The 23,406-nt window shown below is 35.5% G+C and overlaps 1 protein-coding gene across 2 annotated transcripts in view; it reads right to left on the bottom strand.

The window, feature by feature from the left end:
• Nucleotides 1-1,019: 1,019 nt before the first annotated feature.
• sema3a.S (semaphorin 3A S homeolog) overlaps nt 1,020-23,406 on the bottom strand; it is a 123,819-nt gene continuing 101,432 nt past the window's right edge. For both annotated transcript variants that reach the window (XM_018255746.2, XM_018255745.2), the window contains exons 13-17: nt 22,657-22,698; nt 20,912-21,069; nt 16,354-16,421; nt 7,337-7,479; nt 1,020-6,111 (exon numbers count right to left, since the gene is read on the bottom strand). In XM_018255746.2, the coding sequence (XP_018111235.1) occupies nt 5,662-6,111; nt 7,337-7,479; nt 16,354-16,421; nt 20,912-21,069; nt 22,657-22,698 (861 nt within the window). In that variant the 3' untranslated portion in view covers nt 1,020-5,661. The remainder of the gene's footprint in view (nt 6,112-7,336; nt 7,480-16,353; nt 16,422-20,911; nt 21,070-22,656; nt 22,699-23,406) is intronic.

The raw sequence follows: 23,406 nt of genomic DNA, 5'->3' as shown, positions 1-23,406 counted from the left end.
ACTGAGCAAATGAAGAAAAAAGCGATGGCATTTAACCTATAGTATATAGTTCTTTAGCATAGACAATGTCTTAGAAAACAGAGGATTTGTGGGATCACGTGCACTATTTATAATTAGTGTATTATTACTTTTTTATATTTATAATATTCATCAGAGCATATTGGCATATGCTGTCCTGATGTAGGTTGGTGACGTATTTATTTGCATATTTTGGTTTCTTGATGTTAGTGAGAGCTGCTACACTATTTACCCTGACAACCCACTTGCTATTCTCCAGTGGCAACATTATGCTATAAGGGTGCGCTTTCATTAGGAAGGAATGGATACCTTGTTCAAAAAATAAGGAAGTATTAATGATGCAAAGAAATAGAACTTTTGTTTGTCTGCTAAAAAAATACTGAAAGTTTACCTTTGAGGAGAAAAATGATTAGAAACATAGTCAAAGCTATACTGGGGTGGCTCAAGAACATTATTTTTGTATTTCTTAGACAACATCCTATTACAAAAATCAGTCAGTCTAGAATTTGTTATTCAGTAAAAAAGAGAAAGTGTAGGATCTGAATGCGTTTGAAAGGCAAAGTATTTGATTTCTTTCATGGGAATCAAGTCACTAAAAAATGTTCAGACTCTTGAAATTGTATCCATTTGTTTCTTTCATCTCTCCTACTTTAACATCTTGTCATTGCAATTTGCATTTTTTATTTGAAGTCATATTTTCTTCCCATTTTCAATACTCAGCTCTAATTGCCATTGATATGATTATCTGCAAAACTTAAGGAATAACTTAGAAAGTGACAGCCCAGCTGGTGACCTGAGATCTGATGGGGTCCTACAATAGTTCTTACAGTGCTTGAACCTCCATGAGAATTCCACAAATAACATAGTATTTTTTTTAGATCTGGCTCAAGGAATATCTAGGTCTATATGAGGATAGTTGGACCGTATTGATTAAGCCCTTTTTGGTCAGGTCACAAATATATATTTCTTCCAATAAAACTAGGCACTAAAGCAAGTTTGTGTAATTTTGAAGAAATGTTTATTTAACAACCGAGTGAGTACATGCCAAAAAGAATAATTTACAGCAGCAAGTCTTATTACAATTCCTCTCCAGTTTTTTTTTTTTCTTAAATCCCCCGCATAAAATGTATTGATAAATATAGCAATGAAACAAAACTGTTTTTTTTTCTTTTGGTTTTCTAATTGAAAAACCACTAAAACCACAAATTTACCACTGCCATGCCATAGTAAGTAGTAGCCATTGCAGCTTTAGTACTGTATTAAACATACTGTACTAAAGCACCTTGTAAATGATTACCTATAATTATCAGTACATTGCGTTGTACCTTTGTATCTATTCAAAATTATTTACATCTCTTTTGGCTAAAGTTTAGGTAGCAAAACCAAACTATTAAACACATACCATTGATATCACTAAATACTGCATAAAATTGGGTCGTAAACTGTTCATTCACATGCAATTGGTTTCTTTCTTGCTCTTTACATACAGTAGTTACTCAGAGCGGGCCATGAATTTGTACAGTAAATATCATACCTGGAATTAGCGCAAGCACTGCTATATAGTCTACACAATTTTGAGAAACTACAGTTCATGGTGGCTAATAAGCATATATTCTCCTATATTATGGTGGAAGAGAGTTAACTAAAACAATATTCAGAATTATGTAACTGTGCTTCATTTCTCAGAGTGATTAATTGTTTAGAACAGATGCATCCTTCATCTAATATTGCACACTCCTTACAGCTGTGCTACATACGATAGGTCACATTAGTAAGAGATCTATTTGTATAAGTGACAATTATGCCGGCACAGCAGTGCCATTATACTTATAAGCCCACATTGTGCTACTATAGCCATGTGCTAGAACTTACCTGAATCAAAATGGTGTTAATTAAACCTATGCTTTAGATCCTGAGTGATATTTTGTCAATTTATTTGAACAGTAAGCAAAGCCACCTATATGATTTTAAAATATTGATTTGAGTCATTTTAGGTTTTAGGTAAACTTCTTATATCATGGTCCATTAGCATTGAGAGACATGTGCCCATAACTAAGTTGAGTTATAATATATAGTATGTGCTTTCTGCTGGAGAACTTTATAGCCAATGTACTTATGCATCCAGATATGGCTCAAATTATTAATAAAGGGAAATTATAAAGGGGACACGTCCCAGTCTCATTCCATTAGCTTAGTTATTATAAGTAACTGGGGCTCCAATGTATATCTGCTGGAAGACTTCTAAAAGTTTGGTATTGAACACAAGCCGATTATTATGTCCTACAGTATATCACTGCAAGCAAACCTTAGTATTATAGTCATGTCTCATTTTCGTCCAAAAAGGAATAGACAAAGGTCAGATCATGCTCATTGACATCTTCAGAGCATCATACTGCTACAGTGGAGTCCTTAAACTGCTTGTCTCAGTTTGACTTGCAGAGACAATTGTGAGGTCGGCTTCCTCAGTAAGAGCATAAAAGACTCTTATTAAGTATGCCAAATTGCCTTTAATGTGCCTCAAACAACAAAAGCCACATCTATGACTGTGATCAGTAGCCTTTCTCATCATGCCATTCAATGTTATTTGAAAAGCTTTTTTCACATGTTGGTTCTGCACATGGTGCTAAAGGGCAGAACATCTTGCACCGGATAACCTACAGAGTAATTATGCATGCCAGTTAGATGAAGCTGACATCTACACTATAAGATGTAAATTTGTATTGAAAACAAAAACATTTTGCCAATGTGTGTGTCCTACTGAAACTAACTGACCCAGTGTGAAGTGACAGCATTGTTTTACTTTTCATTTCTCTTTCCCATCTCAGTACAAATATAATTAAAAAAACATTCAAAGAGGCGATTATTAAACTTGTTCTAATTAAAGTAATTGTTATAGCTGGCACAAAGAGCCCCTTTTGTATGTCATTTACTTGCTGATGATACACTAGTGCGTGCTTGTACTGAGTATCCCTTAGCAAACTGTTCCAACCAGAACTGCGCATAAAATTCTTCTCTGAGGTCCTGGTGATATCAATCTGTCTGCATACTCACTACATACTGATAACCCATATGACCTTATATTCAGTCTAGTTCAGTCCACTACAGCATAAAATTGCCAGATTAGGGTTTTGTAGGAACATTCAATTTAAGAAAAAATTTCCTCCATGCACTTCAATTCTATAAAGTCTCAGGAGAAGGTATACTTCCTTGGCTGGTTGTTTGTTTATTGGCCTCTTCTATAAAATTAAGCGGAAGCCCCTTTTAAAACAAATAATATCTTTAGAATCTGTGATATACATATGTGCATGTATAACTTTGCCATGGCTTTCTTTTCAACCGCATATATTTGAAAATTATCTAAATTTATTACTACTAATAGTAGAAAGCCAAATAGCAATATAACCTAGTACACTATAACTGTGCCTAGTTTGGATATTTTTATGTATAAACATAAAAATACCAATAAACATGATTGGGGACACTTTAAAAAGGCACAAAATAATAGTTCAAATGCTCATAATTTTGGTGAAGAGCTATGTTGAGCCAATCTTGCTTTGAAACATATGAACAAATTTAAGCGTTCAAATCGGTATAGCACCAAACTTATATCATGTTGTCTAGTCCAAAAATAAAAGCTTTTACTCCAGGAAATATAGCAGTATGCATATTTAAGTGAGCTTCAGTATGTTGAGCAATCAGTCACCAATTTCAAATGGGCCAGACTGAGCTATGACATCTCATGCAACAGGTTTAGGAAGTGCACAAAGAAGCGCTTAGACAGGAAGGCATAACATATTGAAACATACATTATTATCAGGGATGGGCGAATTTGACCCGTTTCGCTTCGCCAAAAATTCGCCGCCGGCGAAATGTCGCAGACGCCCATTAAAGTCTATGGGGGTCAAAAAAAATTTGTCGCGCAGTGAAACTGTTTTGACGCGCGTCTTTTTTTTTTGACGCACGCTGCCATACGAGTCTATGGGCGTCATTTTTTCAGCGAAACGAGGCGAAAAAATTTGCCCATCCCTAATTATTATTAGTGGGGTTCATTCATTGATACTAAATAAACTGCCCCAGTGTAGCAGCTCATAGCAATTATATCCGAACATTCTACTTTATTTTCATATGTAGAATTACGTCAAATCTGTTGCTATGAGTTACAACAATGAGACAAATGTACCCAGTGTTAGTGAATGAGCTCCAGTGGGTTTATAAAAAGGTGCAAATGGCATCACAGTGACTTATACTGTATGGAGAAAACTTTCTGAGGTAATTCCCTGTGATTACATTTCAGGTTTCCGTTTCAAAGAGACTCTACACTTTGACACTTTTTAATTTATAACAGGAATACATTCCTGATATAAACTTACTGCAAGGCTGTGATGTTAGTTATAAAAGCAAGTGTACAAGCCGTCTCTGTAGAACACAGAAGACAGACTGCAAGCAAAAACATGAAAATTGTGTTTCTCTTTTATAGATTTTTAACGAACTACACAACCTAATGATAATTTTAGGCAAGAAATCCATATTTGTCAGTTTGTAGGTTTCAAAATGAATGCTATTTCAAGAGGTCTGTGCCTTTAGGTGAACTAGGATATACCAACATTTCCCCACTTCAGTTGTGTTTTATAATATATTACAAAATATGTTAAATGCATTAATGTAAAACAAAATTGTTTTAAACTTCATCCTTAGAGCACACAGTATCCTTGCACACTTATTTTGTAGTGTTTTTCCCACAGTACACTCATCCTTAATGTAATACTAGATTTGTAACTAGATCTGAAACATATTGCATTATTCAGCCAAATATTGTGATAAATACCTCTACTTAATCAAAATGAGTTAGAAATTTTTGAGTTTAAAAGTGGAAGTTCCAAAATCCTTTTCCCCATAAAGACTTGGCAAGTGTTCAATTACAGTTACAATCATTTTCCAAAATAATAATAATTAGAATAAAATAAAAATAACCTTAGAAAATAATAAAGACACTGTTCAAATAATTACAAAGAAGAATACTTGTGAGTCTATGCTATGGTTATAAAAGAAAGAAGTAACATTTACTACATATTTGTAAAGGTACATTTAATTTATATTTTAGCAAAATAAAACTTCAGATCAAAGCTGGTAAAAGACATCAGTAGTAGATCAGTAAACGCCACTTGTTTGCTGAATGGTGGACATATTATTGTTTTAATTGTATCTTGTATATTCACTTTGTCCCATTGTCTAATACAAATAAGCCTATGCTCTGTTACAAAAAATAAATTCATGTATCCATGTCGGGTGTCATCATTATAAGATGGATGAGCAGTTAAGTGTGTGGTTCCATAAAGGTGTGCAAGGCTGACAAATGTCTTTCCATTCTCATTTTGGTAACAGGGTGATAAATGAAATGTTTCTCCTTGGATACGAAGAAAACCATCACCACGCAATCAGAATTGCCATGAAAATGGCAAAATAAGCTGAGCCACATTGTCTTTTCAATTTGAAATTTGTATTTGATTTTGAACTGTTATGAAATTGTGTGTGCTCCCCACCTTGTAAACATCCAAATAATGCCATAGAAAGGTACTCAAATATTGCATTTTTCCAGTTAAATGTCAATACAAATCCTACTCAGGTTTGAAGAGGTAATTTAAATCAGACACTCCTTGGTGCCCTCTCAAATTCATGGGTCCTCCTATTTCTACCCTTCTTGTTTTCCTGTAGGTGCTTCCATTTGGTGTTGCTAACCTGGACATTTCCATTTTTTTGCCGACGTTGTTTGCGGTCCCTTTTCCATACCTGCTCGCAGAATTCATCCATTGTGTTAAGATTTGGGTGGTTAATTAACTGCATAAAGTCTCTATACCATATTTTTTGAGTTGGAGACATGCTGTTTGAGGGTTCTTTGTGTTTGTCTCCTTCATCTTCTTTGTGAAGAAGTTCATCTAAATGTTCTGTATCAATAATCTCCAGAGTTACTTTGAGAAGGGTCTGCATGAAACCATGCTCTACTGCACTGCAATAATATATTCCTGAATCTCTCTTCTTTAGAGTGCGCATAAGAAGGCCATGCTCTGTCTTTATTTTGCGTTCATCCACTTTTATCTGAGGAAAAAGTAAGGGGGGAAGTAAAAAATAAATTTTTGTATCAGTTATCTGAAATTATATGTTAAAAAGTATGTTAGGTTATACAATCTGCAAATATAGTAGAGGATTGCTGTAAATTTGCTTTTAAACAGGTGACCAGTAAATGCTACCTGTAACCTATATATTTCCCTGTGACTTTTATGACTTTACCTTATTTGCTCCACCAAAATCGAACCAATAACATCATATTAAGGACCATCAGTCTGAGGAATTGTACTATTGAGCAATGCACTGATGAATTTTCACTCTTTTAAAATAAAATGATGCTTTGACCATGAAAATATAAATGTTATGTCAACAATGTCCCAATCAGGCTTTATACATTTCTAGTTGTCCTTTAGGGCTATTCCACACGGGGAGATAGCGACGCGTTTGCGGTCGCGGCGACAAAGCGCCGCGACAGTCGCCGCGACCGGCGCAGGCGACAGTTTTGTATGGGCGCCTATGTAAAAACGCCTGTGCTAACCACACGAGGCGATGCGCTTTTCAACAGTCGCCTGAAAATGCCTCACCAGGCTTTTTCAGGCGACTGTTGAAAAGCGCATCACCTCGTGTGGTTAGCACAGGCGTTTTTACATAGGCGCCCATACAAAACTGTCGCCTGCGCCGGTCGCGGCGACTGTCGCGGCGCTTTGTCGCCGCGACCGCAAACGCGTCGCTATCTCCCCGTGTGGAATAGCCCTTAAGCACCACAGTGATAAAACCTTTTGTAATTGTTAAAACCCCATACTTGAATCATGATGGCAGGCTTATTTATTTATGAAAGTAATCTAAAAGGCTTACTACATTTTAATGGAGATCCATTATCAGCAATGGCTAAAGAAAATAAATATATCGTTTTAGGAATAAAATGAAATGTTACACTACCGTAACTCACATATACATTAATACAGTATCACTTAATATCCACAATTTTAATCTGTATGCATACTAACCTGGTAATAATCTTATTTGATCTTGGAATTGTACAATGCCAATTCAATTTGAATATTCCATTAAAATTAAACGGTATCTCCCATTTAAGAGATAGAGAGCCAAATGGTGTGTTTACTGTTTACAGATAGCTAGGCTAATGTCTAGCAAAGCTTATCTCCCACTCACTGGAGAAAAAAGCAGAAGGATAGCTAGCTAGCTATACAAGGATAATGCAAAAATAGTAATGATAATGACTAGTCCAGTTTACCTCTTCCTTATTCTCTTCATTTTGCCTCTGGAACTGCCAGAAAACTAGGGCGCGCTGTGATTTAGGGCTGCATTCCAAAAATGTGCTACTGTTCTCCACACCGTAGATAATCTTTTCTTCTAGGCTTTGTCTATGTGGATCATCTGCAAATAGGAAATAGACCATGTAGAAACAATATTTGACTAGTTTTAAGGAAAAACACCCCACAAACTAATAATTTCCAGTATCAAGAATAGCTCAGTTCAGTCATATATTGGTGCATGAATACAGTATTCTGGCTAGAGAAGCTGCATTTGGTACCATGACAAACACAAAATCATTGCAATAGGTATTGCATTACATTTTATCAGCAATGTTTAGTTTGCATTTCTGTTTACATTAACATACACATGACATTGGGCTGTGTTCTGATAAGTGAATTCCATTATATATATATATTACACTACTTCTTTATCAACCTCTTTAATAGTGTAGTGTCTAAAGAAATATTAGAAAAAAAAAGCATAATTGTCTTGTTATGAGATGGGAAAAGATTATAAGCTTCACTGGGGACTAATGAAAATCTGTTAAGTACTCCATAAATATTCTCTCTCTCTCTCTCTATATATATATATATATATATATATATATATATATATATATAAATAAAATAAAGTATAATAATAGTTTCTTAGAGTTATGGGTACAAATGATATCCCAGAAAAACAGAGGCTAAAACTTTCTTTCTCGTTTCCAAATAACTGCAAAAATTATACAATTCAACAAACAAACCTTCAATTGGACTGTCTGTAACAAGAGTCTGTTTCCCTTTTTGTAATCTAGTCTATTTTGGAATGTTTTTACTTTAGAATTGAGTAGGACACATACATTAATGGAAGTATAATAATAAACCTACCCAAAGTAATGATTTTATACTTCACTTTCCCTTTTTACAAGAAGATTGGGAGGTGGACTTTACAATTAATGCAACTGAGCCTGTGGTTTTTATGTTATATAGTATTGTGTCTGCATGGTAAAAACATGTTTTGTAAAACATACTACATTTGGATATTGCTCCATACTGTTTTATAGGGAAATTTTACAATTGGTGGCAGGGTTATTGAGGAAGCAATCTCCCATCAATTATTTCCAGAGTATATTTATATGCTGTGAATGGGAAACAATGAAATGAGAAACAATGCTGTTTAAATTGTTTTACTAATTATTTCCTTTCACAAAGACACAGTTTCCTGAGTATTAATCACGCTGTAAAAATCACTTTGCAATTACATGCTATTATCCCCTTTGCATACTTTGGAGTAAATGGTGTTTATATTCCTTATCTTCAAAACAAACCACATCATTTAGCAAATTAGTATGGGAGGCAGTTGACTGACATAAAGCATGAGATTCTCACAGTAGATGATAACATTGCTTTATAGGCTTGAAATTTCTATTTAATGGAAAGACCACCAATGAACAGCGTGACAAGGTCACATTTTTGTGCCTAACCTGTTAAAGGATCTGTGAAAGGCATTGTGTTAAGGGTGATCATCTACATGTTTAGGCCTTGGAATACAGTTCTTAGAATGGACACTTTTTGACAATTTCAAGAGTAAAGTTTTAAACAAAGAGGGTGTAAGCTAGCAAAATTGTAATCCTAGGGGTATATTTATCAAAGAGTGAAGTTAGATCACCACAGTCCACTAGAGTGAAATTCCACCACTCGCCATTCATTTCTATGGGTTTTTTAAAGGGGAACTTTCACCCATTGATAAATACTCTTACATAAGAAAAAAACACTTTATACACTGTTTTATACAGCAAAGTTTGGTGATGTGTGGTGTATTACCCTGACATTTTTTACACAGCATAGTAAAGATGTCCCATGGTGTACATCATTTTCATATCATTAATCCATAGCTATAGTAATCACATGGTTGCAACCTTGTAACCTTTAAAGACTGTAAATGTTTTCCAGATAAGAAATCTTTCTGTAATTTGTATCTTCATACCTTAAGTCTACTAGAAAATCATGTAAACGTTAAATAACCCAAAGACTGGTTTTGTTTTCATTAAGGGTTAATTATATGTTAGCTTGGATCAAGTACAAGCTACGGTTTCATTATTATAAAGAAAAATGAAGTTATTTTTATAAATTTGTATTATTTGGATAACATGGAGTCTATGGGGATTGACATTTCCTTAATTTGGAGATTTCTGGATAACATGTTTCTAGATAATGGATCCTATACCTGTATGTATATATTTTAAAGCTTTTTTAACCTGTGGGTAGGCTCCCAAAAATGGATCCACGTGCTTTTTATAGTATGTCTCTATAAACCTCTTAAATACATTATAGAGCACAACATACAAAACCCATTTGATATGGAAGACTTTCCCGTTCTTTTCTCTGCTAGAAGGTAACAATATGAGCCATTTATAAAGTTGAATAATCAACATAATTAATAGATTTCAAAGCTGGAAATAATTAATAGAAATCAAAGCTGGAAATTGCCAAAATTAAATGCCCCACAAAAATCTCCTTTCATTCCTACTTGTATTCACATATGCAATGCACCACTGCTTTGTAATGCTTTTTATTCAACAACATTCTCTGCGGCTGTAAAGCCTTGATCAAAAAGTGTGTATTACAGCATTCACACAAACTGTATAAATAGAAGCCTCTATAAAAAAAATGTACTTTCATGAAACAACTGTTTTTGCTCTCTTTCATCATTTTCACTGTAAATACAACTTTGAGAAATACAAAGCAAAAATAAAACTATCATATGGTACTTGTTTCAGATGTCCTAGCAATCACTTTTTTGTTAAACATACAAAAATAGTTCACAAACATTGTCTAAAATGTTTTGTGAAAAAATGTATGGAGGAGAGGAAAAAAGCATCCGTAAGAAAGGTCATGAACAATATCATGAAAACAGGGTATAAAAAATCTAGACGTATATCTCTGAGTTTGTAAGAAAAAATCTAACAGTTAGAGAGTTATTTATTTATGCCCCAGATGCAAGTGCTAGAACACTAAGGGGTGCATACTTGCTGCTCTCAGTCCTCATTTACCCAGGACATTGTTGCACTCTGTACCTACTGGCAGATTAGAAATCTGGTGCTGGGTGTAGGGATTAATGGTGGGGGAGAACTTGATTGTTAATGTATAAAAAACCAATTGTCAGTCCATGAATTATAGTAGCCAGTGCAGTATGCAGTCAGCAGAAATTACAGACAAACATATAGACCTAATATCAATGGACAAAAGCACATTTAAACTGGGATTGCCAAATCATCTCCACTAGGGGGAGTCATTCATCCATTTCATTCAACTATTCTTGTTTGATTTTGCATCCCAGTGTAAAATTGTGATGATAAATGGGGCTGTGAGGACAATTTTCATTAATTAGTAGAATGTAATATGTTTTCCCTGTCATAAAAATACATGCAAATTGAGTCTCTAAAGCACAACTGTTCCCCAACTAATATACTAAAATGAATGCCTATTTGATTTGTTAAATGACAGTAGCCTTTTATTTAAATGTAAGAGTCACCTTGCTCAGAGGACACACAAAGACAGAGATCATTAGGTAAATCATTTTGAAAGTCCATCTAAGCAATCATACTGACCTTACTATATAAATAATAAAAGGTGAACCAAAGCAGAACAAGCTAAGGAGTTGGAAATGCTTTCAAAGCACAACTGCTTAATATCAACTGTGAGGAAAAGTTTGGAACTGCCTGCAAATGTTCAGTTGATAAATATTCTTACAAATGAGTTCTGCACAAAGCAATTATTTTAAAACTGGCTAAATAGAAGTGGCAGAATGCAATGTTCATGCTTGTAATGCTTACAGATGCTGCCAGTGCTCCTATTTAGGGTTTTCATTTATAAAACACTCAGTACTTTAGAACAAATGGATTCAAATAAAGATAGCCTTGGTTACAGCTGATCTTCCTTTCAACAGGATTGACACACTGGAACATATTCATTCTTATTGCATTGCTGCCTTAAGCGAGACTCTTAAATATCATTTTGAAGTGCCATCCCATTACTATAACTTTTAAACACACCACTACAGAATGAGTTTGCAGGTGAAAGAGTGTGATCTGTTTAAAGAGATTAATTGCATTGTAAAACAGGAGACTGTTTGGTACACATGTTGAGGATTTAGCTTGGTCTTGGGAGGTGAGATTACAACTGTCAACAGAAGTGCCTAAAATAGCGGCAAATGTGGTGTCCGAAGGTTAACACTGCTGCACACTGGACTCTGCCAATTGTTTCACATTTTCAATACAGTTAGGAAAAAATAAACAGTGCATTTCTAAGCACCAATAAACTTTTGTTATAAATAACTAGTATCCGGTATATGCACGCAGCTGCCTATTAAAAAGACCATTATTTCTATATAACTTATACTGAAATGACATTGGTTCAGTGCTGAGTCGGTTTCTGTAAGTGTAATGACATAAGTACCAGTACGGTAACAGATCAGATAACAGAACCAAGCGCAGATGCACAGGTCAGGGTCAAAACCAAATCTGTAGCGAGGTAGAAATTTGGAATCTAAGGAATAGTCAAAACGTCCCCACCACCCTACTAGACCACCAGGTGCTCTTACACACACCTCTTTATTTTAAAGATAAAATCCCCTATGTGATTAACAATTATTCATTCTATTGTGAGTACAGCTATATTAGGTCTTGGCGACCACACAATCTCACATGGAAAAGAAGTTTATTAATAATTCAGTAATATTAAGAATGGCACTAAATCAAATCCAGTTTGTGGTTCTTATTTTGGAAAAGTACTATTTCACAATCCTTATTTCAGTACCATGCAAATTATACTGTCATCATTACCTTGTCACATTTTCTTTTTGCAATTAGCCAGGAAATATGCTAATACTTTATGGAATAACATAGACAATTAGTAATCCTGGAAAAATCACTGCAAAGGAGACTAAGGAAACTCCCACCAGACCAGGATTATAGGATATTCCTTAATTAATACAGGCCAAGCATAATAACAGATCCTTTCATTGATTGCTCCAAGACCACCATTGTTCAGATAAGCATGTCCCTAATTTCTAGCCTAATTAAAGAGCTACGAGGTTGAGATATTTAGGATACATATTGCCCCCTGGCAAGTACTGGATTGTGTTTAACTACAAATCCACTTAAATTACAAAATGTAGTTAATTGTCCTTATCATCTTCTATTTATATCATGCCAACATATTCTGCATTAACAGAGTTTGCTTATCTGTCACATCAGTCCCAGGCCCAGCTGAACTTATAGCCTAATTTCTTAGTTTATTTTTGCTACAAACATACAGGTTAATATCACCAGTAGACAATTAGCCAGTATACGTTTTTGACTGAAGCAAACCATTGTCAAATTTTTCATGCCCAGAACTACAATTATACCACATATTCATTCTTCAAGCTAATATTTAGTAAACAGTACCCAGCCAGGTTTAGCTTTTATACAATCTTTACTGTGCACATTGTAATTATACTGGCTAAACATCAGTGAATTATGTATTTAACAATATTATACAATTTCTATACCCAGACAACTGATACACTGAATTAAGCAAAAAATTTTATCTATTAACTTGTAGGGAAACAGGCTGAAGGATCACCAATTCATCTGGGGGTTAGTGAGGTCTCCATTACCATACTGATGATGCTAAAGCACTTGTCAATGTCATTGACACCAGCAAGTTCTACACCCTGTCATTAGACATGAGCTGTAAGGTTTTATGGATGTGCCATTACTTTGAAATAGTTCCGTATAATTCTCATTTCCTCAGCTTTTACATCAACTGAACGGGAGGAAAAAAATGCTCTGTTAACTTTAATTGTAAGCCGCAATAATAACAAAAGAAAACAGACAAAAGCAAACTGTAATAAAAAGAAAATGATTGATTATAGCTTTTTCTCCTCTGTGAAATGTTATAATGCTACTGTGTTTAAATGCTTTAGGCAGCTAAATGCAAGTGCTAAATATGACAGTACTTTATTTGTGCTCTTTTGTCACATATCTGTCCAATTGAACAAAACCATTGAGCAATAAGACACTTATCTATGAGAATTATAACTGTGACAAGGCCATTTCTAAGTATTTGCCTCAAAAGTGCCAACACTATCATTAAAGGTGCCAGGAGTTTTAAAAAACTAGCATACATCTAAGATGGAAGCTCTGACCCTGGAAAAGAACATTCCTCTGTGCAATCAGACTTCCCTTCCAGAAGCTTATTGAAGAATATTGCAATGTGCCCTTGTGAGCCCACAGTAGATGCCAACAGAGCAGTGAAGTAAATGAGATTACTTACTTATTTTATAAACATTGTCCCCAGTGTAGGTTTCTGCTGTTTATTTATTTAAGACAGTATTGATGGATGAATCTGACCCTATTCACTTAGTCAAAAATTCTTTGAAATACATTAAAGTCTATGGGAGTCATTTTTTTTGTTGTTGCGCAAAGTGGCACATTAAATATTTTTGTTGTGTCACAATTGTTTTCACCCATTGGAGTCTATGTCCATAATTTTTGCAGCCAAATTCGGCAAAGAATTTCGCTCATCGATATTAGATATTCATTGTCCTGTGTGGGATATGTTTTCTATCTACAATATCCCTTGTTGTCTTTTCCCACATACAGTAACATGTTTTTCATCAACTGTAAACTTTCCATGAAAATTGTTTGGCTTTGGCAAAGAATTTCGCTCATCGATATTAGACATTCATTGTCCTGTGTGGGATATGTTTTCTATCTACAATATCCCTTGTTGTCTTTTCCCACATACAGTAACATGTTTTTCATCAACTGTAAACTTTCCATGAAAATTGTTTGGCTTTTGAATTCAAACCCATCCCAAAAATAAGGGTGACCTTTCAAAAAATGGCACTGTGCACCAGACATATGGACATTGCTATTGAATTCTAAAAAAATAAATACAAAATAATTATTGATGCAATGCAATGTGCCCAGTACTAAACTGCACACAAAATCTAAAATGTGTTACCCATGATTCCAAGCATTGTATTTATGTCTGGTGTCACCATAGGCTGCACGTGATGTCACTTTTGCTTTGCATAACATAACTTCTGCCACAGCATGCTCAATGACATGACTGTGGTGGCTAGGGTGGTAAGAAAAAAACACTGATTGGAGTCAAAATTCTATCTGGCGTCCTCTTGAAAATTGGTCTCCTTAGATAGAATTTTGACTCTGAAGAAATAATTCCATTAGGGTAACATACTGGCCGTGTCCTAGACGGGAAGGGGCCGTGAGTTTGTGGCTTTTTAGGGCTATTTAGCCTCTTTTAACTGTTAGGGCAATTTAAGTTACAAGGCCACAGCTCCGGTCACCCTGTCCTGCCTTTACTTTGTGGTGTCCCAGGCTTTAGAAACAAAATAGGCAGTTAGTTTTTGGGACAACGCCACCCTCTGAATTTTTTACATTTCTATTAACTTTATTCTTGGAGTATGACCGAATGACTTTTTAACCCATATTGAATTTCTGGCCATTTTTAATAATTCCTTTTTAACCAATTAATCAATTGCCAAGTCTAATTTTTTAGCCTATTTATTGCACAGCACTTTATTGGTGGAACTTAATTGCAATATCAATTTGCCAATTCTATTATGATTAATCACACTTTATATATTAATTAATGAATGAACTTATTTATTAAGGGGTGTTATTGGAATCTATTGGTGGGTTAATATACCCTTTGGATTCAAGAATAATTAACTATTTTTATCAACAGTTCTTGGACTGATTGATTTCACTTTATTTATTTGCACTAGCACTTTACTTAATTTATTAGTCAGCACCTTTTTATGAATTATTATTATCATTAATTATCTCGGTCTTGCAATTTATGGTTTGAGTTTACTTGGTATAGATATATCATTAACTATTTGGTGGGGTTTCTTTTTTCTAAATAATATCATTGACTAGGGTGGTTATTCACTTTTATTTAATTATTTCTTTCATTGATTATAAAGGCACCTATCCTAGGCACAGACCCTTGGGTGACTATATATAAATACGGCCCTGATAATTGCAGTAAAAATGCAGGCTCCTACAAACGAGTGTGAAGTTAAAGTTGCATTTGATTTAACAATGCAGACACAAATATCATCTGTGAGGATTACTCACCCTAGTGGCCTAGTGGACCGGCGGGGATGCCCACCACGCTCTCGGCAGGGACGCCCGCCACACCAGTCTTGCTCCTCTGATGCGCCAGTTCCTAAGTGCGTGTGCGGCGCGCCTCCTCTCAATTTATAGGCGCAGGCACGCTGGCGTAATGACGCCAGCATGCAAGGGTGCAAAATTCAAAATGTTCAAAAGGCGCATTTGGGCTGTGATCATTGTCTGTTCCTGGTGCTTCTGTGGTGTTTTGCTGTCTGTTAATCTGATTCCCTGTTGTGACCCTCGCCTGCTTCTGAAGATCCTGACCTCTGTATCCTGACCTTTGCCTGGTAACTGACTTTGTTTATTCCGAATCCCTTCTGATTGATTTCCTGGTTTGACCCTTTCCTGCCTGACTCCGTTTGAACTCTGCCTGCCCCAACCCGGCCTGATCTGATTAGGCTTTCTGTCTATGCCTTGTACCGTGACCTTCTGCCCAAAAAACTTTGCGTTACCGTTGTGCCCCTTAGCTCATTCAGAACCCTTCACTTTGCACCTCTCTTAATAAAATCTGGCGGCATCCGATTAGCCGAGGGCTCCTCCCGAGGTGAAAGGTGGCTGTTGAAGGCGGAAGCAAGAGCCGAGGACAGGGTGCCTAGCATCGGTTCTGAATTTAGGGTGCTGACCGTGACATCATCATAGTGATGTTATTATGCATGGCAACAGTATCATAAGATTATATCATACAGGTTTCAAGATTTATTAATACAAAAAATATATAACATCCAAAATAGGAATTTTCCATATATGAATCTTACAGCTAAAATAATGTATGCCAGATTCTTAAATTATTGTTTTTTGTAACTTTAGCAACCATTTACCTTGATGCTGTAGGTCTGAACAGTGTGTTAGGGGATCTCCATTCCTGATATCTTGGCGCCTAGTACGTCTAGGACAAAAAAAAAGAAACATTAACATTTTGACATTTAGATTTTATACTGTAATTAAAACATGTTTTGTCTTCTTATATGCACAAAATCAAAGTTGTGTATAAAAACAATATACACAGTCGTATGCCTTCTTGATATGGACTACTAATTCTTAATTATTTGTATAACTGCAGTCATACAGTATATACAGGTATGTAACAAATCACGGTTCTCAGCGAGAGTCAATCAGTGAGACTAATAAGATATTCAATATTAGTTGCCACCTCACTATTAGTTCTTGGAATTGAAATTTGCAGTGATTTCACAGTCCAGAGAGGCAGAGAGCATGGGGTTGTAACTTACACAAGAGACAACAGCTGCTGAGATATTGCAAATTGCACAGAGCCCTGTGGTACTCCATTAACAGCACTGGTCCAATTGGAAAATGTTCCATTTACTATCACTCTTCGTAATCTATCTTTTAGCCAGTTCTCTATCCAGGTACAAATACTATGTTCTAGGCCAACATTCCTTAATTTAACCAGTAAACTTCTGTGCGGTACTGTATCAAATGCTTTGTCCAGATAAAATCTGAGTAATGTGTAACATGTGTGGACATGGACAAAACATGTAATGTGTAGCAGGGGCAAAGTACTGGTACTGCTACTAGGATAAGTACAAATCTAAGCCAAGTTTGCTAACAGATTCACTCAGTTTGGATAAACTGAGGCTGTTAGTGGGCTGTTTCTGCTTTGCACTGAGAAGTAAGATATAATTTACTAACCTTAGGAAATCAGTTTAAAGGGACATTTCACATCCATCAATTGAATGTCTTTGCTGCTGATACAGAAAATATGGGAAGTTTATTTCACCTTCCTTTTTATATTAATGTCTTTTAAGGTTTCTTATCAAGTTCTGTACACTTCTATAGCAGCATGTTGTAGCATGATCAATATTGTATTTAAAATGTGTTCATTTGGGATGATGTGTGCCGTTACTCCCAGAGCAATTGGAAATATTGATTTAAGTTAAATCTCCAGCATTGACTGCGGCTGGCATTCAGTTCAATAAGTCACGGCAGCATTTTCAAGAGGGTGTATATTTTTTAGCCTTTTCTGACACTTTGCTGAGACAGTAAGCCAATAACCCAATGATAAGTTAGGTATCCAGAAATGAGAAATCTCTAGCAATGTGGTTGGTAATATGATCTATTCTGTATAGCCGAATATTTTGAAAGTGCTGGTTATACTGTAATTACTGGTATACAGTGTATACTAGATACCCCACAAGAGCACAAAATAGGTTGACCTATTGCTTTTAGACATAAGTTACTGAAATCTCTCACATGTGCTTCTTGTTTACTATTATTACTTCAGCAAAGAAACCTCGATGAAAAGGGTTCATGCAGATTATTTTAGTTTCCCATCTGAGGTTTTGTATTATTGTTTGCTGGTATCCTTTGGTTCTAAAGAATTCCAACAAAAGATTCCACACTGCCGGAAAGAAACTTCATTCATAAATAAAAGCAGAACAAACAAAGATGGGTTTAAATGGCAAAATGTCATTGTAAAAAACCGCTAGTGGATTTGCAAAGTCAGGACACAGCAAAGGGGATTAGTCCCAGAACAGAGCTGTAAATCCGTTTCTAATCATCTCACTCAGCTTCCTGCATAGAAAAGTCAAGTATTCTTGCTGGAGAGACACTTGGTTGTATCAATCGTGTCAGCTGTTATAGAGGGATAATAAGTCATTTTCTGCTGGGGATCAAAGTCATTTTGTACAAAAGCTGAAAAGAAATTACTGTATGCATTGTGTGGATCAAAAGATATCTACTAAATAGATTACCTCTCTCTATATAAATAGAATTTATGCATGTTAACAGCAATTTGTATGTTTGAAAACAGGGGATTCAGCCAAACCAGTGAAATATTTAGCCACACTTAATACTCTCAGAAATGTAGCAGTCATACCACTCCCCCGCAATTTTACAAATAAGTAGTTAAGGGAGCACTACTAGTAATGTTGTAGCGTAGCAGGAACCACATTATCCACAATGATTCATGGGAAAAAGCTTTTTTTTTGTTTTACAATGCATTTTTCAACTTTAATGGGGACCTGTCTCAAAAAAAATATACTCAAAATCCTATTTTATCACATTAGTCAAGCAAAATTAACTTTAATTACACAATATAAATTATTTGAATCTTGTTTCAATCAGTCTGGGAACTCATTATTATAGCAAGCATGCAGGAGCCACGTTGTGGACAATTTTATTAAGGCAAGCCTTGCATCATCTCAGAATCTTGTATGTGCACAAAAACGAGGGACCCAATGTCCATCCCCATGCCCTGGCTACACAATTAAACAATGAAGATGATAGGGGAATGTGTAGAGAGCTGTGACATCTAGGAAGTGCTGAATGGAAAGTGAAAGTAATTGTCTGCTCCTCCTCTATGCCTAAGGCATTGTGGAGGGGCAGACAATATTTGATTGACAGCTGAGATTTTTAAATGTGCTTACAGCTATGAATGCTTTAATAAAAAATAGAAATTGTATTTAATGTTTAATTTGAAAAGGTCTTTTATTATACAGATTTTTGTGTCTGGGTGACAGGTCCACTTTAATCAAAAATTTAGACTACCCCTGTGCTAGTATGGAGATATATATTTATAGAAACATTGAGGATATCAAACAAATGTCAAATCTGAAAATTAAGTCAACAGACTTTATGAAATGTGACCCACAAAGCATTTGCATTTAGCTAAGTGGTAACTTAGTAAGCTTTCAACTGCTGTCCATGCCCTTTGAAACTGTAATGAATGGGTGGAAACTAAATGTTGAACCTCTTCTAAAACTTTTTCAATGACAAGGAAATTGCTTTAATCACCATATCTCTAAGCCTTCAGATCTTAAATGCTATCTGTAACATACTTTTTTCCCCAGGGTTAAAATATTTCTGAAACACTCAATTTTGCTTTAATAAAACCACTAAAACTCTGGCAGCACATGTTCCTCCAAGGAAGATGTTCTACTAAACTTGTGTATCTTATATACTAAAAGAAAGGAAAAAATACGTTTTAAGATACTTTTCTACAGTTAATCCTTGTTTCCAGTTGAACATATAACCATTTTAGAATTGTATTCGACAGGTATATATAGTTATTGTTTTGCAAAATATTTTCCATGCAATGCGCATATTGATCCTATTGCTTTTATATATAACACACATTATTTGTAAGAAAATATAAAATGTAGGTGTCACGGTCGGCACCCTAATTCCAGAACCAATGCTAAGCACCCTGTTCTCGGCTCTTGCTTCCGCCTTTAACACCCGCCTTTCACCTCGGGAGGAGCCCTCGGCTAATCGGATGCCGCCAGGTCTTATTAAGAGAGGTGCCAAGTGAAGGGTTCTGGATGAGCAAAGGGACAAAACGGTAAAGCAAATTCTCTGGGCAGAAGGTCACAGTACAAGGTATAGACAAAAAGACGTAGTCAATCAGGCTAGGTCGAGGCAGGCAAATTACAAGCGGAGTCAGACAGGCAAGGGTCAAACCAGGAGATCAATCAGAGGGGATACGGATACAGAAGAGTCGGTTACCAGGCAGGGTAAGGAATCCAGAAGTCAGGATATTCTTAGAACAGGCAGAGGTCACAACAGGGAATCCGATATCAGGAAACTGAAGCTAAATAGCACAGAAGCACCAGGAACTCACTAGGAGAAAACCTATAACGGGCAACTGAAAAATTACAAAAAGCCCTTTTAAATATTTTTAAATTTTGCGCCATTGTGCGCTGGCGTCATCACACCAGTGCGACTGCGCCTATAAAACTAGCAGAGGGGCGCCACATTGGAAGGAGAAGACCGGCGTGGCGGGCATCCCTGCCGAGAGCGCAGCAGGCGTCCCCGCCAGCCCACTAGACCACCAGGGTGAGTAGCCCTCACAGTAGGTGTATTTAGAGGCTTATATAAGAGAAAAGGTAATTCTTGAGAATATGAATTTAACACAAATCAATAATTGGTGTATAACTTTTCATTTTATATGGGGCAGGGTCACAATTTTGAACATCAAAAGAGATTACTGTCGTTGTCATTATGCTGACCATATCTGAGGATTTTATGTTTATTATTCTTAGAATGTGGATACAATTAGCTTACATCAAATCAGTCACCTTTATCTTTGCTTTAATTTGTATAAAGCTAGAGAGGGTTACACGTTCCATTGGTAAAGTATGCAGGGCAATATGTCAAAGAATTAGAGCAAGTTCTGTAAATTTATTTCTTTTCTTTTTTTTTTATAAAATAGAACCCAAAATGAAGGAAATTATTTTGTTTTTATTAAAATAGACAAAATGCTAAACACAAGTAAATCTTTAAAATGTTGCCTGACTTAATATATATTAATATATTCAAAAATCTGCTCAGTTTTACATGTAAAAACAGTGATAAAAGTGTAAAAAAAAATGCAAGGCTGAAGTAACAAAATAAACAGTGCTATGCGGAGGTTATCACCTTTTAGCAGTAGGAAAGTAGCGTGAGCATGAAGATCCATCCCAAGCACAATAGGGGTCCCTGGCAAGACAACACTCAGCACATGCTTTTCCATAAACATCACAGCGGTGTAGCGGGAGCTGGGAAACTCCCACTGACGAGCCAATGTATAGTTGTTGCTTTAAAAGAAAGTGTTTATTTTTAATAAAAATATGTCAGAGGAATTACATAAGAGCACATATATGTCTACAATATACTGCAGTCTGAATCAACAGTAAAATTCTGAAATAGCCATTTGCGGTGTGTTTATATTTATATTGAAAGGTCTCAAGTAGGGACCAAAACATTGGCATACATGTTCATTTAAAACAAAACAAATGGTTGCTGGTCTTTTTTTGTGTAAAAGTGTAAAACTTTTTTCCCTGTCCAACTCCATGTCATCAACTATGACATGTAGTTGTCCACTAATGGAATATCACGGTAAGTATGAACAAATCAAATACCCAGATGCTGCTGTACTATTTTAGCCACAAACACATTTAAAGGATGGAGAGCCCACACTGGGTCTTTCAATATAAACACGTATTTATGTTTCTATTAAATTTTTTTTGATATTGAAAGACCTGCATTCCTAAAAAAGTTTTCAAAATTACCCATGATGCCTTGATTTGGAAAATACATTTATCAGAGGTGCATGTGGGGACTTAAAGGAAAATTACTAAATTAATTAAAATATAATGCACTATTGACTTGCACTGGTAAAACTGATATGTTTGCTTCAGCAACTTAACTATAGTTTATAAAAAGAAGCTGATGGGTAGCTGTGGGGGCAGACACTCCAAGCTAAAAAGGGAAAAAAGGCACAGGCTACACAGCTGATAACAGATAAATCCTGTAGTATACAATGGGATTCTACATACCTTACCTGTTATCTACTTATTGTCTTGTGCTTAAATGGCTGCCCCCCATTGCTACACAGCAGCTTGTTTTTTTATAACTGTAATAGTCTTTTTTGAAGCAAACACCTCAGTTTTACCAGTACACGGCAACACAACATTATGTATTCATTACTTAAAAACACAATTTTTTTAATGTTACAAGTACAAAGTAGATGTTATCAGAGTTCCTATGGAATGTAGTTGTTTGGCCTAAAGAGCCTGCTGATTGCAATAAGGCCATGAATATATGCAGCTGAACTGCATACTTTAATTTTTATCAACCTCTAGTCCTAAGGACTCTGTTAACTAAAAATGACATTTGTATGAGGGTCTTTAGACAGTTTTAATATTATTTTTTTCTAGCATGTTCCTTTATCCCACAACAAAAACGTTTTATTCACAAGAGCGGACTTTATTTCAGTTCTAGAGCTCCTCTAATGACTTTATTCAAACATTTCAATGGAAAGAAATCTCTGGTAAATGAATGCTTTCTTATAATGATAAAGAAGGAAAATACATTTCCTATAAGATGTAATTTTCCTCACACAAAATGAAATGCCAGTTTTGCATCCAAGAATAAGTCTGATATAAGTTCCTAGTCAGCTAGCTGACATGTTTACATTGTGTTTACAACTTAATAGCAAGGCATGCTCTAAAAGACTTCCTTTTTGCATGGACTTTATGTTACTTTTGTAAATCCCACTTATGTCTCGGTAAAGGCAAAGGAGGTGTTATCACAATTAATACATTGCTCATTGCCAAGATGTTGTCAAGAGCATATAAAAGGTATTCATTAAAGGAAGTGTGGTAAAGTAAAACACTGCATACTTGCTTTGTGGAAATCTCCATGGCTGCAATAGCAGTTGGCTCCTAGAAGAGAAAATACAGGGTATTGTTTTTCAAAAGATATGTCTTGATATTGTAGGTTCACATGCCTAAAATTCAAAAAGGTTATGTAAACGCTAATGGGGGAATGTATTAATAGTCATTGATAGAGAATATATATGTCCGGTGTATTTCGTGGACACTTTATTCATTCCAACTTTTTCACACAGGTTTTTGGTTTTTTACAGAACACATTGAGCATTATTAGAAAACTTAATGTTAAAGTATCGGTGCCAGTTTTTTATTTCTGCACACTTACGAAACAGTTTCCAGTCAGGAATGGGTTTTGCAAATTGACACATTTCTCAAAACAGATCATTGATTTGGTTCATCAGAATGGTGTTCAACTGCATTTAGTAGTTGAACGTGATTCTATTCTTTTGGGAGCGTTGGGGGTTACTTTGGAGCAAATTAATCAAAGTGGTAAATTAGAGCTCACCACAGAAAAACTCACCCACTTTCTATTCATTACTATGGGATTTTTAGAAATGGGTGAAAATTGTGTGATCTTGTTTAGTATACTTTTTCGGGGCAACGTTTGAAAAATGTCTTAAGTTGCTTAATACACTTGACTGTTTGGGCCTGAGGATAACAATTAACTGTAGGACATAGCCCTAAGAATGACATGTGTGAGAAGAAATGTGATTTGTGCGGATTTTATCTTCAATGTCCTTTATGCAGATGAAGTAAATG

Source organism: Xenopus laevis, chromosome 3S (genome assembly GCF_017654675.1).
Source record: "Xenopus laevis strain J_2021 chromosome 3S, Xenopus_laevis_v10.1, whole genome shotgun sequence".
NCBI lineage: Eukaryota > Metazoa > Chordata > Amphibia > Anura > Pipidae > Xenopus > Xenopus laevis.
Note: the sequence above shows the minus strand (reverse complement) of the source record. Positions and strands in the feature narration are given on the sequence as shown.